At 44.6% G+C, this 16,618-nt stretch overlaps 1 protein-coding gene across 3 annotated transcripts in view; it reads left to right on the forward strand.

Moving 5' to 3' along the window:
* The first annotated feature begins 3,709 nt into the window (after positions 1–3,709).
* Positions 3,710–16,618, forward strand: part of Spock1 (SPARC (osteonectin), cwcv and kazal like domains proteoglycan 1) — a 504,789-nt gene continuing 491,880 nt past the window's right edge. For all 3 annotated transcript variants that reach the window (XM_026410690.2, XM_026410689.2, XM_026410688.2), the window contains exon 1: positions 3,710–3,895. In XM_026410690.2, the coding sequence (XP_026266475.1) occupies positions 3,710–3,895 (186 nt within the window). The remainder of the gene's footprint in view (positions 3,896–16,618) is intronic.

Consider the following 16,618-nt stretch of genomic DNA (forward strand, 5'->3'; position numbering starts at 1 on the left):
GCTGTGCTGGCTGCCCTTCTGACTCATGCTGGTTACGGGGAAGATTCCAGTTGTGAGGTTGGAAGGTGGCCAAGAGTAGATGCCCTCCCATCAAACTGGGGACAGGTTCCCCACCCCCCCGGAAAAAAGAGATCGACATTGTAGAACAAGGGATTTCAGGGCATCCAAAGGAGATGCTGTCGACAGAGTTTTTGAAATTTAGGATGCATTAGGGGTTATGGGATTTGCTTAATTCATTCATTCGATCACTGGATAAGTATTTATTGAGTGCCCACTGAATGTTGGGCTATGAGGTAAGCCGGGGGATACAGGAGCAAAACAGATAATACATTTGTTCTCTTGGAATTAAGATTGCATTGAGGAAGAGATGCTAAACACGTTTGGTGTGTTGGCAGAAACATAAGGAAGAATGTGCCCAGAACTTAGGGCACAAAGGGCAGGGACAAAGGATTGTATAGTGCAGGGCTTTGTCAGTCATGGGAAGGAGTTTGGGTTTTTGTTTTGTTGTTATGGCAAGTCATTGAAAGCTTTTCCGATTCCAGTGATTGGTAATTCTGTTACAAAAATATTGCTCTCACTCATGAGTAGGATAACTAACTGGCTGTAGAGGAAAGAAAAAAAATCAAGAAAATTAGTAAGGAAATTACTGTGGTCCTTTGGGTGAGAAGTGATGGTCAAGTGGACTGGGTGGTACCCACAGAGTCGGCATGAAGTAGATGCATTCAAGGGCACTTGCAAGTGGAACAAACCGCTTGCTGAGGCACAGGAAATGCGGGGTAAGGAAATGGAGAAACCGAAGATGATCCACAGGCATCTGGCTTAAGCATCCATGTGGATGAATACCTTTACTGCAGAGTACAGGTTTGGAGGGAAAGTCTGTCATACCCAGGGGTCATCTGGAAGAGAGGTCCAGTATAAAGCTGGATGTATAGTGCAAGTCCTGAGAATACTTGCAGGCTGGGCTTGCACCTGTGTATTCTCAGTGGAGGACTGGACAGATGTGAGAACCTAGGGAAGGGCTCAGATGGTGATAGCACAAGGTCTCATTCTGCACCCTAAAAAGCCCTGGTATAGATGCAGGAATGACCAATGGGGACAGGAAAGCCAGGAGGGACAGCACTACAGGAGCCCACAGAAATTGCTCAAAGGGCCCCTAGGGGAGGCTTGGAGGTGACTGCTGAAATGACAAGTCTATTCAGTTAGCGAAGCTGACAGGCTGATTGGGGCGGGTTGAGGAACCAGTTGGAGGTGAGGAAGCAAAAATGACATCCAGGGATGACTCTTTGGAGAAGTTTTGCTGTCAAACTGGACAGAGCAATAAGAAAGTGCTGATTGCCTGGGTTTCTATGAACAGAAGAAACATTCTTTGTATCATTTCTAAGCCTCTCTCCTGACTCAGGTCATGACATTGAATACCTAAAACATTTCCATGATAAAATACACACAACCAAATTATGGCAGCACAACTCACAACTGGCTGTATCCCAGTTGTTGGCTGAGAGTGTGGTTCAGCTTGCTGGGGTGCTCATTCATCAAATATTGTTTCAGTGCTGCTATGTGCTAGGGGAGTATGTCCTGGACACTGGGAGCAGCTGTGGGCAAGATTACTGTCCTCATGGAAAGGATAGACATGGAATAAGCGACTTCCAGTGTAGTGAGCTTGCAGCTAGAGCAATATTATATTCTCAAGAACAGTATCAGCAGGGTCCTTGCCTGGTCTACAAGCTAGCAAGTCTCAGAAAAACTGAGGACAAATAAGTGGAGGGGTACATTAATGAGGCTCGAGTTGGGGTAAACATTGGTCCAGACAGAGGTAAAGGCCAGCCTATCCCAAAAGTCAGGGCTGGAGGAGGAGTGGGGTGAGAGGTAGGTGAGAGGCAGTGGGGTGGACAGGGGTAGTGGGGTGGACAGGGGTAGTGGGGTGGACAGGGGTCAGATGTTCAGGGCCTAGGGCTGCAGCCAGGACTTTGTCCTTTCTCAGGAGAGTATCATGAAGTGTTCTGAGTTTGTGTTGTGTGGGGGTGTGTGACAGTGTGGCCAGACTTGTTCTAAAAGAACACTTGGTGTCTATCTGAAGAATAGGTCTGTAGTACAGAGAAGGTGCAGGCAGAAGGTGAAAAGTCCTCCCAATCTTATTTTATCAAATACAAATGAATATTTGGGAAGGGGTCAGGGGTGGGCGGGGGGCAGAGTAGTTTTCTGCTTGTCTCTATCCCAAAGCCTCATCCAGTTCTCCTCTTTCCCTTTCACCCCCCTCTGGGAAAACCCAACAGGCTAGTGCTGGGGCCAGTTCTCAAGGGGTGGGGACAGAATCAACACTGAGGGATACCACAGGGTTAATGCAGGGACAAGAATGTAGAAATGATAGAAGGCTTTCACAGGGGACTAACAGCTGTGGGCCCCTAGGGAGCATAGAATGCAGATATGTAGTAGGTGCATAACTTTGGACAAGCAGAGCAGAAATTAACTCAAACTCTGTGGTGCATAAAAAGCATCAGGGAGCCTGTTAAAAAATGCAGACTCTTGGAGACCCTCCTAAGGAATGCTGATTCAACACATTGGTTCAACACATAGCTAGCAATCCTATTTTAAAGAAACTCTCTCCAGTCTTCATCAAGATGATTCTGAGCCGAGTGATCCGACGACCTCTCTTCTGAGAATGCCTCAGCGCTGGAATCCTCTTGGCCTTCTATCCTCAGTTCCCTCAACTATCTTGCACCAGCCAGGGCCTGAAAGCTGGTGTCTGCCCTGCATTGAGATGTGAATAACCCACATTCCCGGCTCTGGCGTCCTGACTGCCCAGCGGGCCGCACGGCAGCACATAGCCGCCAGGGGGCGCCAGAGGCCTCAGCTCCCGCTCTCCAGCTTCTCCGCCCGCGGACGCCGCGCCCGAGCCGGCGAGCGAGCCAAGCCAGAGCGCTGCGGGCTCACAAAGCGGCCGGACGCGCGGCGGCGGCGGCTGGTGGCAGGAGCGTCGGGAAGCCAGCCAGAGATCAGCTTTCTCTGCGACCGCGCCAAGGAGCTCGAGCAACTCGGACGCGGGGACCCGGGCCGGCCCCCCAAGGTACGTGCCCCGCCGAACCCAGCTCCCCAAGTTGGCGTAGTTGGGACCTTCCTTGCCCACCCGGAGGGATGGCAGAGTCAGGGCCTGGGGGTATCTCCGCACGCCCCTCTTACATCCGAAACCGCTGGGCTGGCGAAGCTTTCCTTTCCCTTAGCTAGGGACTGGAGACCCCAGTGGCGGGCATCCACCCCCGCTTCCAATTTTGCCCAGAGCCTGCGCTGCTGCTGGAAACCCTGCTCACCCTCTCCAAGCCTCAAAGCTGTGGGCACCGTCTGTGCGAGTGCGGCTTGCGGATCCCGGGCTCCGGGTTTTTGAGGAGGGGTACCCACACTCCTGACCCGAGAGCAGTATTCTGTGGGGCACCCAGAGAACAGGTGAGAGGGGTCCTCTGTAGTTTGCTAGCTGCACCTAATTTATGCCCCAGCCTCTGCATTTGTAGCCCAGTCCCCATGCGTGACACAGGTCCCAAGGTCTCTAGCTCCGCGGAAGCGCCCCAGGTGTGCTAGGGACGACCCGGTCCCCGCTGTGAGGTCTCCACCTCTACGGCTGGGGCCGGTTTCCGAAGCGCTCAGACGCGGGGTCCCCGGGCGAGAGGCTCACGGTCGCCCTAGGGACTCAAGGGTCGGTCGTGCCCTTGCTCCGCAGATGCCAGCGATCGCGGTGCTCGCGGCGGCCGCCGCGGCGTGGTGCTTCCTCCAAGTCGAGAGCCGGCACCTGGACGCTTTCGCCCGAGGCGCGGGCCTCGACAACGGCAATTTCCTGGACAATGACCAGTGGCTGAGCACCGTCTCTCAGTATGACCGGGACAAATACTGGAACCGCTTCCGAGACGTGAGTACTGCTGCTGCTAGATCCTGCGGGGCAGGGGAGGGGTCTCTGGGAGAGGAGGGCCCTGGGGCCTGGTGGGAAGGTTGTCAGGTGCAGACCTCCCAGGGAGGGCGTCAGTGGGTGCGTCTTGCCGGAGAGGAACTTTAAAGGGAACTTTGAAGGCTTGATGCTCTTGCCCGTTACCTGTTGTTCAGGTGTATGTATTTGTAGGACTGGGGCAGGTGATCGCACTAATATACAGCACAAACCCAAGCCAACTGTGGAGAGACAGACTCTCTAAGCTTCTGAATTCTCCCGATGGCAATGACTGACTTTGCCAAGCCCAAGGGAGAAGCTTCCTGGGGCAGCAGTGATTTGGGCCATTTTTGGGGTGTATTAGAAAATTTTTACTGGAGAGCTTAGGCTTGGGGATGAGCCAAGATCATTTATTTCAGAACCAGTTATGGATGGTATGAGAGGAGTCATGGTGGAGGGCTGCCCTGACAATGGGCCTGATAAAATATTGGGAAGGACCATGGAGGTTTTGACCCTTTGAATCTTTAGGGAAGGGGGAAAGAGAGGAGGTGGCCCATGGAATTGGCCCAAATCCCTGAAGGAGAAGCCTGGGAAGGAAGAAACTCACTCCTGGACTCAGAAGCACCTGTGCTACCTGTTTCTACCCCAGGATTGGCTGCCACTTCCCAGGTGTGCCCCAGAAGATGTGGGAGCAAGAGGCACCAGTTCAGTCTTTCAGCAGATGGCATCCCTTCTGTGTAGTGGGAGCTTCTGCCAGCTCCTTCAAAGACTGCCCCAGGTGGCTGGGGCCATGCTCTTCAAGGGGACTTGGAAATGTGATATTTTATGGTACTTAACATTAGAAGGTTTTGTCTCTCCTATATATGCCTTAAATATTGTAAAATGTCTAATACTTAACAAAAAGAAAATTTTTATGTTCAAATGCATTGTTTTGTTTCTGGAGCAGTTTTAGGTTCCATTAATATGTTTGCTAAATTACTGTTAAACTAATATTTTTAGCAGCATGCATGTGTTTTTAAATAGCTTGATCCATACCACATAGCCCTCCGTTTTGTCATAGGCATGTTTATAGGTTCTTCGAGGTGGGAGATAAGTGGAGGTCTTCTACTCATCTCCACTGGATTCCTCATAGTCCCATTTCCAGTATCCCTGGCAGGGAGAAGGTGTAGGGAATTGAATGAATGTCAGACGTTTGTTTCCTTGTGCTTTCTAAAGAGCATCCCCCTCAGGTCCCATTTTAGAGCAGCAGATGGACTCATAGCCTTGAGTGGGGTTTGCTTATCTCTCTATTCCCCATTCTTTCTTTTTACCATAGTTGATGGTGGGCTGCTTCTCCTAGAAAGGGACCTTGGAGCACTTTCATTGAACTTCCACAGTTATTTGGGGTACTACTTTTGTAGCCGATATACTCCCGGAAGTCCTCTCCCACTCCACCACATGTTCTGGCCTGCTCTGTTAACCATCCTTGGGCCCCTTTTCTGCTCAGATCTGAGGAGCCCTGCACTGACTACCTTTGACTTATGACTGAAAAAGATGCCCAAATCATGAAGCTTTTGTTTGTTGACACACCTAGGTAGAAATAATTTTGCTTGGTGCTTTTGGTTTGTTTTACCAGTTTTAGATAGTTGGAAAGGGCAGATGCTAAACTCTGCTAGAGCTGGGCAAATTGGGCCAGGTGTAGAGGTGAAGGGCTACCTTTGCCGGTACCTTGATTCCCAGAGCAGGGGTGGAATGGTGGGAGTGCCTTGTGCTTGTTGGGATCTTTGGATTGTGGAAAAGTCTACCCTGCTTTCGTGCTTCTTTAAGGTTTCTTTCTCACGGTATCTTAAATGTGACATTCTTAATTCTCCTTTACTTTTATATTTTTAAAAATTGGGCTTCATTTCTAATCTTGCTTACGGGTAGTGCTGACATTTTATATCCTTGGATCAATGTTTTTTCCTAAACCTGATTGATGATGAGGCCTACCTGGGGTGTTTGCTAAATTATAGCACCCAGGCTCTTCCCTCCTGTAGGTTCTGATTCCATATTTCTGGGGTGAGTGCTAGGATTCATATTTTAAACAAATATACAAGGTAATCCCTATGTTTAAGAAATACTGCCTTAGCTATTGTAAAAAAAATTCGAGGCTTACCAATGAAAAGAGACACTTTTAATGTTCAAATACATTGCATTTTGTTTCTGGACCAGTTTTAGGTTTTAAACTACTATTTTTAGCAGTATATCATTTGTAAAAAAGATGATTCGATCCAGAATAACATTAAAAACATCTAAAAAATGTCTAAAACAATCTCAAACATCATCAATCATCAACCTTTTTATATGCTTCATCTTATACCAGCAGTGGCTCAGACACAATTTACTGCCATTAACCTCTTGAAAGTATTGCAAAATTCAGACCAGATGCTCTTTTAGGGCAAGTTCAAGTGTCTTCAGTTGGGTCGTTTACTTGGAATAACCACAAAGCCAGAGTCCTCTGGGATCAGAAAGTAAAATGTTGCTTTCTCTAGAAATCAGCTACTCAGCGGACAATAGTCCCAGTTAGTGCTGCAGTTGCTCAATCAGGCTGATCTTTTTCGCTGAGCCAGGCCTTGCTTTAGGTTGAGAAAGCCTCCGCCTCTTTGCTATGGTTTTTATTATTGTTGTTTTTCCAGAGCCTTGGATAACTTTGAAAGGCTGTGTCCTAAGATTACTGTTAAGATGCTTGTCAATTTTTGAAACTCATTGTGTGAGAAACTACTTGCATTACCCTCTGCTTGCCAATTTGTTCAACTTTGGGGAAAGATATATAGAAGTTAAATTTGAATGTGGGAAACTGAAAGCTAAGAGCTCTTTTTGGAGAGGTGATGACATTCATTGGTGGTTTTTACTGGGCCAACATTGAAATGGATATGATGGCGAGATGTGTATTCCATGCTCCCTTGACTACTGTGTGTGCTGTGATATAGCCAGAGACAACTAAGCAGCCTCTACTTATCACTTGTGTGCTCTAGGCACACAAATATCTACTATCTCTGTTTCAGAAGTAAAACCTTCATGGCTTGTTGACTACAGTTAAGGATCCAGGAGAAATATAACAACATTCAGATGATTGCTCCTAAATGCATTTGTGTTCTATTAGTTTGGTCATTATTCTTTTACAAAGACTAGAAATTGGGATGTTTTTGGTCATAGGGAGGCCTGAACTTTTGTACAAATACAGTATAAAGGAGGAGGATATGAAAAAGGCAAATGTTTGTATTGCTTGTAATAAATTCTTGTCTCTAGATGTCATACAGCGTAACTCCTTTGTGGTTTGAGATTTAGACATCAAGATACTACTAATCTGATATGACTTTGACTTTCATGACCTTTACCACAAGGAAAATCATTCTGTTCATTTTTCATTCATTTGTTCCAACAAATACTTGCTTACCACGTGCTAGGCACTAGGTTGTAAAGGTGAATGGGATTAATAAATGAAATCTCTTATGTAACCTCTCATCCATTCTTAGGCTGCTATACATTTCTCTTTCATTTTTTTTTTAAATTTCGGTTTTTCTTATAAAGGAAATATGTTCTGGTTGTAATTGAAAGGGTAAAATATTGCAGAAATAGATAATAGCTAACATGTATAGAACACTTATTGTGCCAGGCATTGTTAAAAGTACTTCCTATATGTACTATATGTTATTTCAATTACTATTCATAACAATCCTATAAAAGAAGTGCTATTATTCCCTATTTGCTGGGAGGTTTAAGTCTCTTGGTTAAAATTTCAGAGCTGGGATGTGGAGGAGCCTGGGTTCCACAGCCACTCAAGGGCTGGGTGGATTTGAGTGTGCAATTCTATTGACATCACATTACAAATCTTCCCTGCTTAGAGCCTGAGAGCCATCAATGGAGAACCTTAGGCTAAGACAAAGTGCAGTAGGAAGCCAGATGGACACAGCTTATTGCAGAAGTCATGTCAGCCCTTATCGGCTCCTACTAATAAGCTTTGGATTTGATTAAAATAATATTGTTGCTTACACTAAACATGGCATTTTCTTTCTTTTACACACATGAAACTAGCCCTGACATTTAACTCCAGGATAATTGCCTTTATCAGGCCCAGAGACTCAGAAGTGTTGCCTTGGCTGGCATTTATCTTACTCCAGAGTGACCTGGGTTTGTAATTCTAATGAGAGTGCAAGGACCAGCCTACGCTCTTTTTTCCTTCTGGTGCATACCCTGTGGAATTCGGTGGTCTCTGTAGCAGAACTGGGGTGGCAGCAAGCATCAGATCTGCTCATTTGATCTTAGCATCTCAGCTATAATGAGTTTCAAGGGCAAGTGAAGCTTATTGATAGAACAGGGGCTGGCTCAGTTGGTGGGGCTGATTACAAGAGAGGTGGTATGGCTTAGTGGATCAGTCATTAATCTGTCACCACAGAAACTCAGCTTGTAATGGAGAGTAGCAGAAAATCATTTTGATTAAACAGGTTCAAGGAGACTTAAATGAGTCTGTGATCCTGACTCTCTTTAATGAACCCACTATCTTAAATCCCTTGTACCAGATGACCACTGATAGAAAAAATTATTTCACAGAGATCCTTATAAAGGGACAGTTTGAAAGTGGATAGGCCTAAGAGCATTCTTGTCTTTTCTGTCCTTACCTTCAGTTCTCCCTTGCCAGAGAAAAGCTAGGTCTTGCCTGGTAGGTGTGGTAGAGCTTTTTGCCCCAGTTGACCTTCTCAGGCTGAATGCCCTCTCTTTCCTGGGTCTCCTCAACCCCACAGGATTTCAGCTGGACTGCGTTGCTGGGAGGATAAGTACTTCCCTCTCTGCTGATGAGGCTGTTTTTAAAACCAAGAAGTGGCTCCAAGTGGATAATTGGACCTATAATATTCCCCTAGAGCAATGGGACCTAATCATTAGCTCAACTATTTTATCTTGCTTGAGACAAAGTAATGTTAGTAATTAAATATTTTATAACACATCATTTCTTATTTATTTACTCAATATAGTGCATTTCAAACCCAACTTAGTATCTCACATTGGACATATTCAGAAGGACTTATTTTACCTTACCTATGGTAAGTTCTACTATGTGTTCCTTGGGCAATTCCTCAGATTCAAGATCATGCTTGATCATATCTCCCCAGGTGAGATAATTACAAACAAAAGAAATTTCCTATAAGAGGTTAAATAATTTGCCTAAGCATACAAGTATTCTTTTTTTTTTTAACCATATGTTATCTAGTATGACACCAAAATATAAGATGTGCTCAGGATGAAAAGTTTAATAGATCCCTGCAGAAAGATAGACTGCAGAGGCCAGCACCCTCATTGTGGAGGTAAGCATGAAATTAACCCATCACAAATGAAAGTGACCACAGCCAGACAAATCACCTGTCTCCATTTTGTCATTGATGGATAGAGAGAAAAGTTATGCCCTGAGCCACTGAACAGATTGATACTCTTGCAGATTTCTGGTTTAAATGCACCATATCATTACATAGTTAATTTAAAGCAGTCTTAAGTTGCTTGTCTCTGAGCCTCTGACTCCTCATCTGTTTTATTGGGAGAATACAATACAATATACTATTGTTGAGGACTTGGAAAGTGACTGAAATCTAGTCCAAGCTGGCTTAAATAGATTAGAAAACTTAGTGTGTAACTGAAAATTCTACTGATAAACTGTGGTTTCTTGTAAGGCTACACCCAGGGGCTCAAGTTAATATCATGGGATTTGGAGTTTGTGTATGTCTGTCATTCTCTCTCCTGCCCCTCTGCCTTTGGACTTTATTTTATGTTAGTTTTATTCTCAGGCTGATTAATTCCATATAGTAGCTCATTAATTTCTATAGTATCAAAGTTACATCATTGTATAATTTTTGTCTCAGCAGTGCCAATAAAAGTTCTAGAATGAATGAGACTTGTCAGATTTACCTGTGTTATGTACCCATTCCTCAGTCCCTTTGCCCAAGTTGGTAGAATATGAAGATTTTGCAGGGCTGTGTTACATGCCCAGAGCTGGAACTGAGAATTGGCACTAGTGGTGGTCAGGCTTCACTGGGTCCCATGTTTTGAGAGTGGTAGAAGGGCAATTCCTTAAGGAGAAATGCGTGCCTGGAGGACAGATGTCAATAGATGTCCATTATGTTGACTGGCTGCACTGGTTTGGCATGAAGAGTAAATTGGCTTAATGCATTGTCTGGCTTATTAAATGCTCGATAAGAGGAGGCTGTTATTTTTATTAATATTAACTTCTATAGCATTTTTATGCATTATTATTCTTCAATTCATAGTTGTGTATGCCTATATTCTAGCTTCTTTAATAGCTTCTTGAAGTAAGATCCTAACTCTCATGTCTTGCACACAGCAGGTGGTCAGCATTTTGTTGACTTGAATTGCATCCTAAGCACACCTCCTGGATCAATCCCTGGGGAAGGAAAGTCTTTTGGAATACAATAAGCACATGGGGTGCTAGTGGTCTGATAGGTGAGAATTCTAGGTGTCACACACATTGAAAAACTATTTTTTTTTCTTTTTTGGCCAACCTCTATCTCTAAGCCAGGACTTCACAACTTTGTAATTCCTTTCAGGATACACTATTATAAAGAACTTGCTATCTCCAGACCTTTGCTATAGAGCCCAGGGCAGGAAGCTGCTCAGGGAATGTTTAGATGAATTAGAATCCATGAGGGAACTTTCCATACCACCATGGATTGTGGGGGTTCATTGTAAAGGGGTGACCCCAGTAATTCATACTAGCTTTGAATATGTGCTCATTCTATTAGTAATTGACAGTGGTGGTGGGTACCAACATATTGAGTGTCTTTGAGAGGCAGGAGGAATCTGATACAGGGGAAAAAAATCCGAAAAACTCCCTCACCATTTAGGCACAGTCTCCCATCCTGTACAGAGCTCCTTGTGGCTGAGTGAGATCATGGTTAAAAGCCCACTCTTAATGACAGTTCTCAATCTAGTCTTGTCCCGGATAAGCTTGAGTCTTTGACTTGGGCATACTTGGGATGCTCCTGATCTCTGAGTGGCCAGTGTCCCTGATGTTTTGATTTGTTTTCCGAGGCTCACTTCTATTCTGCCTCATGAGTGTGGGCCATGGCATACAGCCATGGATGCTGCTTTCTGTCTTAGAAGCATGTTGGGGAAATTCATTCCATGATCCTTGAGCCTGTCTTTGCTCCATTGGTTGCCCATTTGGAAGGCTGTGTGAGATTACTTCCCATTCTGTTACTTTCCATTTGTAGATCCTGGCAGAGAAGACCTCTCCATCATATTTCATATGACGCTGGGGTCCCTCCTGAAACCAGCAACTACCATCATGAAATATCTGGGATGGGGTTTGTGCTCGGCTCTGCCCAAATCCTAGTTACGTGAAGGCCCTGGGGGACCTGTTACACCAGCTAAGCTTTAATTGTCTGTAATCTCTGATCCAGTTGCCCTTAGCCCATCTTAGGAGAGAGAACCTCATCTCCTCCTGCCGCATGGTCCCAGGCTGGCTGTATAGGCAGGAAGGGGGATGGGGTCCATTTTGAGGCAAATGGTCCAGCCAGTCTGTGTGTTACTGTGGCTTCCTTGCATCCTTTGTTATCAGATGCTTGCAGTTTGGTCTTGGTGACGTTAGTATCATTGTCCTTGGGGTAGCATCTGTGGCAGTTAGCAATGTTTCTTGTTGGTGTTTAGGCAGTCCTCAGGCTCTAGGTTTGGCTTCAGAACTACCTGGAAATACTAGTAAGCTTGGCCAGACCTTCGTTCGTTCCTTCTTTTCAAAGACCCACCTCTTCCGTTTCAGATCATGCCAGATAGTCAGAGGGCCTAGACTTCCCTGCAGCTGAAACAGATTTGCTGTGGTTTAGGAAAACCCAAACAATAACAAATAGTTCACGCAGGGCAGGGTGGTTTGTTGTTGTGAAAATTCTTCCAAAATGCCAGCTATGCCATTTCTTTGCTAGGTGCTGGGTGCAGAAGACAGACAGGGCTCATACCGTCCTGGTTTAGTGTGGTAGACAGATAAACAATCACAAAACAGTTACATTGGTGTGGCTGAGAAAAGTGCTAAGTAGGTAGAGACGCTGTTGCTTTTAGAATGCATACCAGGGAGGGGGAGGAACTCAATGCATGAGAAAGGCTCCCAGGCTGAGCCCCAAGGATGGCAGGAGCCAGCCAGGTAAGGAGCGGAGGCGATTGCATTCCAGGCAGTGGGGCCAGCAGGTCTGAAGGTTCTGAAATGGGAAATCCTTTGAGGAGCTTCCATCGATGTGTTTGCCCCAAGATTCCTGCAAATGGCAAGCTCTTCCTTAGGGTGCTTTGAAAGCATGCTCCATACATTTTCAATTTAACAAACATTTTGTGAGGGGCAGGGAAGTGAGTCAGCTGTAGAAAGTGAGGCACACAGATGGCCCCAGTTCTTGGAAGGATGGCCTGTTCTTTTCTCCCCTCTTCTGCGACTTTTTTTTTTTTTCTGCGACTTTCTCTTGTTGTGTGCACCTTGCTTTCTCAGTCCTCCTATCCCCAGAATACTTACTACTTCTCTAGTGTCTTTAGTCTATGAGTTTTTCCTTCCTGCTGGGGTCAAGAGTCCTAGACTTTAGAGCTCTGACAATTCCCACTGCTGTTTAGAAATAAGGACACTGTAGAGTTTTCTGGACAGAGTGATGATTTGTCATGTTTATCTTTCAAAAATGACATTAGTATTCATGGGGCTGCTCCTTGTCCCCACCCCCACCCCTACTGCTGAGAACCAACTGGGGGCCAGACTTTGAGGCTAAAGATGAAAAACAAGCTTTTCAGCTTCAGGGATCACAGTTTGGGGGAGAGACTGACACACAGGCAATCACTGTGGTGGCCCATGGGGAGTGCTGTGTGGCATGTGCTTTTTACAGCCCTTGGATCTGCATTTAAACCAGAAATCTGAAAGAGTAACAATCTGTTCAGTGGCTCAGGGCATAACTTTTCTCTCTATCCATCAGACATGAATATAATGGTGTCTCATTCACAGATCAGGAATTTTTCTTTTTTTTTTCTTTTTTTCTTTTTCTTTTTTCTTTTTTTTTTGAGAGAGAGAGAGAGAATTTTTTAATTTTTTTTTTTTTTTTTTTTTTTTTTTTTTTTTTTTTTTAGTTTTCGGTGGACACAACATCTTTATTTTTATGTGGGGCTGAGGATCGAACCCAGCATGCCAAGTGAGTGCGCTATAGTTTGAGCCACATCTCCAGCCCATCAGGAATTTTTCTAGAAAGATGATACTGGTGTCCATACTAATTTGCTTGGGTTAACTTTTCTTATGGTTCTGTGAAAATATATTCCTAAGGAGACCCTCTCCCATTTGATGCTTGAAAGTGAACTTTGATGCACTGGGAAAGGAAAGAAGGATGAGTTATACAACAGATTCTTCCTGTGTGATTTTGACATATCACACTACAGCAAGCACTGTCAATGGCACCCCACTTAATGACATGGGGGTAAACAGCCATTTATGCAGAGTCTGTTGGTATCTGTGCAGTAGATCAGGGAGCAGAGCGTATTACAGGTGTCCCAGACGATGTGGGCACTAATAAAACATGGAGAAAACATTTGTGCAGACAGCAGAGGACTCGACTCTCTCTCTCTCTTTTTTTAGCTGTACCCTTTCCGTCCCACACTGTAGATGGAATCACTTGAACCCATTCCTAAGGGAGCCCAAGGTGAAAATGGAAGTGCCCTGAGGGATGGATGTTCCGCAGCAGCATTTTCAGACTGATACCTCTGTAATCTTAGAAAGTCACTGTCAGGGCTTGTTTTAGGTACAGATTTCAGCCTGCTGGTCTAGAGCACAGATGTCAGTAGGTCAGGAATGGCATCCAGGAACCTGCATTTTAAATAATCAGTCCAGATGATTCTGATGCAGGTGTTATCAGATTGCATTTTTAGAAAACTCCTGGAGAATAACTATTTATTCCAAAGAGCCAACACTGATAGCTCCAACAAGTAATATATTAGACAAATGAATATTTTATTTTGAAGATTTGCAGTAGATTATTATGAGTGTAGTTATTTTCTTTTATGCCAGTAGGGCCCATTGATATCAGCAGAAAGAAAGATCTTATCTTCCAGTGTGTGTGTCTGTGATGGTTTCCCTAGAGTGGAATAACAGTTAACCTTTGACCTGTACCAAGGGCATAGGGATACTTGCACACAAGAGCATAGTGGAACTGATATGGGATCCTCCATAGATAAAATCTTAGGGGGATCATCTCAGCAAATCTTCCTGTCTCCAGAGGGCTTGCCCAATTCCATTCGACTGTAGTGTGGCTTTGCATCTTCTCTAACAGAATTGGTATGTTTTCTGCATAGAAGAACTGAAGGAAATTGACTCTGGCTTTGGTTTTAGTGTACAGTGAAAAGGGTATTGAATTGGAAGTGGTGTTAAGGGCACATAATAGACAAGGAGTGGTGAATGATAACAAAAGGTGTTTGCTGTCATAGGAAGTATGCTCTTAGGCACAGAGATGCAAATGCTGGAAGCTCAGAATGTCTGAAGGATCTGCCCTGCACGATGGCACCACTTGATCCTCTCCTTGGTGTAGAAATCATTTTGTTTGGTTGCTCAGATTATTTTGGAAAGATCAGAGGGTATCAAAAACAGATTCATTAAAATTTGGAAAACAAGAGTTGGCTGCATTCCTTCTTCTGAAGCCCTTCCATTGCTCCCTGAGCAAACTCTGAAACTTTGCTTTACTGTATATTTGGCTGAATCTCCTGTAATTAATAGCTCATTAATGATAACCTAAAATTGATAAAACTGTTGCCAAGAGGGAGAAAGCAGTTAAGGCTATTGAAGAGACTTGTGTGGCTCTCTAGCGTCTTTCTGTTGCCCCCTTGTTAAGGCCTTCTGCCCCTTGTTAAGGTCTCATTGGACATGGTGACTCCTTTGGGACTTTGGTGGGCTTGGTTGGTTGGTGTCCAGCTCTTTCTTTAGGTCACAACATCACTCCGCATCAGAGCCGGCCAGCCTTGCTTGGACTTGGGGATCTGGTCCGTAACCTTTGACCAGCCCTCTTAAATGAGGCCTGTGTTACTTTCAGTGAATGAAAGTGAAAATGCTTTTCACAGTAAAGATAATGCTATATTCTCTGGTGTTTGAGAAATTGTGAGATTTTTATGTGCTGGGTTGGTGGCTTAAAGACATTGGTACCTCAGGAAGAGCTTTGCTCTGATTGTTTGAGCCTTATCTTTAGTCTCCTTCCATGGTTACCCTGGACCCTAATTCAGTGGGTTTTATTGTTCTTTGCCTTCGTGGCAAGGCTCCTGTTTTAGGCTCACTTAGGACATAGCAGGAGAGAAATATACATGATTCCTTTCTGAGACAAAGCACAGAAAAAGAGTTGTACAGTGGTTGGGAAACCTGATGGAAGTTATTCTACGAAGAAAAAGTTTGCAAATGGACTAACACTGTCCTGGGAACTGGATTTCCCAAGGCATTGTCCTTCTTGTGACCCTGGGCCATTTCTGACTGATGGTCACTTAAGCCTTCATCTCTATCTGACTGGTGATTTAGTGACCTCAGCTTACCTAGACTCTTACTAAAATACATCTGCAACCTCTGCTGTTTTGCCAGTGTCTAGGGACCTGAATACTGCCAATAGGAGGAAGGGTGTCAGTCTGTACACTTGAAGGGGAAGGTTTAGACGAGGCAGAGCTTGATGTATGCATAAATGCTGAAGTGGAATGAATTTAGCCTTGTCAGGGCTCTAGGTCAAGGTGTGCAGCAAATGGTGACATAATCATGAAAAAGATCCCCTGGCCTCAGCAGCCCTGAGTGGCTGGGGAGTGTGTTTCATTGAAATATAAGAGATCCCAGGTACCCAAATTGAATCCACCCTACAACCAGCAAACAGGTCAAGAGGCAGAATATTACGAGTATCTGAGAAGTCCACCTTGTGCTTCTTGCAGTCACTGCCTGTCCCCCTGGCAGGAAGAACACTCTTGGCTTCTAACACCATGGATTAGTTGTGCCTGCTCTTATCCTTTCACAAATGGAACCATAAGGATGTGCCATTTTGTGCATGGCTTCTTGGAATCAACATCTAATTTGGCACTCCCTGCACATGCTGCTGTTTCTTCATTCTCAGTGGTATGGATGCTCCACAAATGATTTGCTTGTTCTATTATTGAGGGGCATTGTGGTAGTTGCCCGGGTTTGGTTATTATGTGATAGCATCCTCTTGGGCATGTCTTCTGGTGACTCCATATTCAGGTACATTTCTAGGTGTGCAATACTCTGGTTACCATGAACTTTTTTTTTTCCTCTCAATACACTGGGGGTTGAACGTGGGGCCTTGTGCATACTAAGCAGATGTGCTACCGCTGAGCTGTGTTCCTGCCCCACCAGTCACCAGAAGAACATTCAGTTTTAACTGAGGTGGTTAAATAGTTTTCCAAAATGATTGGTCTAGTTTACTCTTTCACTTCTAGTATATGAAAGTTCACTGGTAACAATATTTTTGTTTTACTGATTGAGAAATTTTTTAAAAAAGCAAACCTATAGTCTAACTCATATATCCAAATTTCCAGAATGTGTTGAGCATCTGCTGTGTGTCAAGCACTTGCCTTCCTTTATGGGGCTTTTGCTCTAGTGGGGAAAGGGAACAATACAGAAGGGACGATAGAAGCCATGAATTTATGCTCTAATCATTGGTTTTCCATTATTTTTTGACTTTATGTTGCACCTTTTTTTTAAAAAAA

Source organism: Urocitellus parryii, chromosome 1 (genome assembly GCF_045843805.1).
Source record: "Urocitellus parryii isolate mUroPar1 chromosome 1, mUroPar1.hap1, whole genome shotgun sequence".
NCBI classification, from domain to species: Eukaryota; Metazoa; Chordata; class Mammalia; order Rodentia; family Sciuridae; genus Urocitellus; species Urocitellus parryii.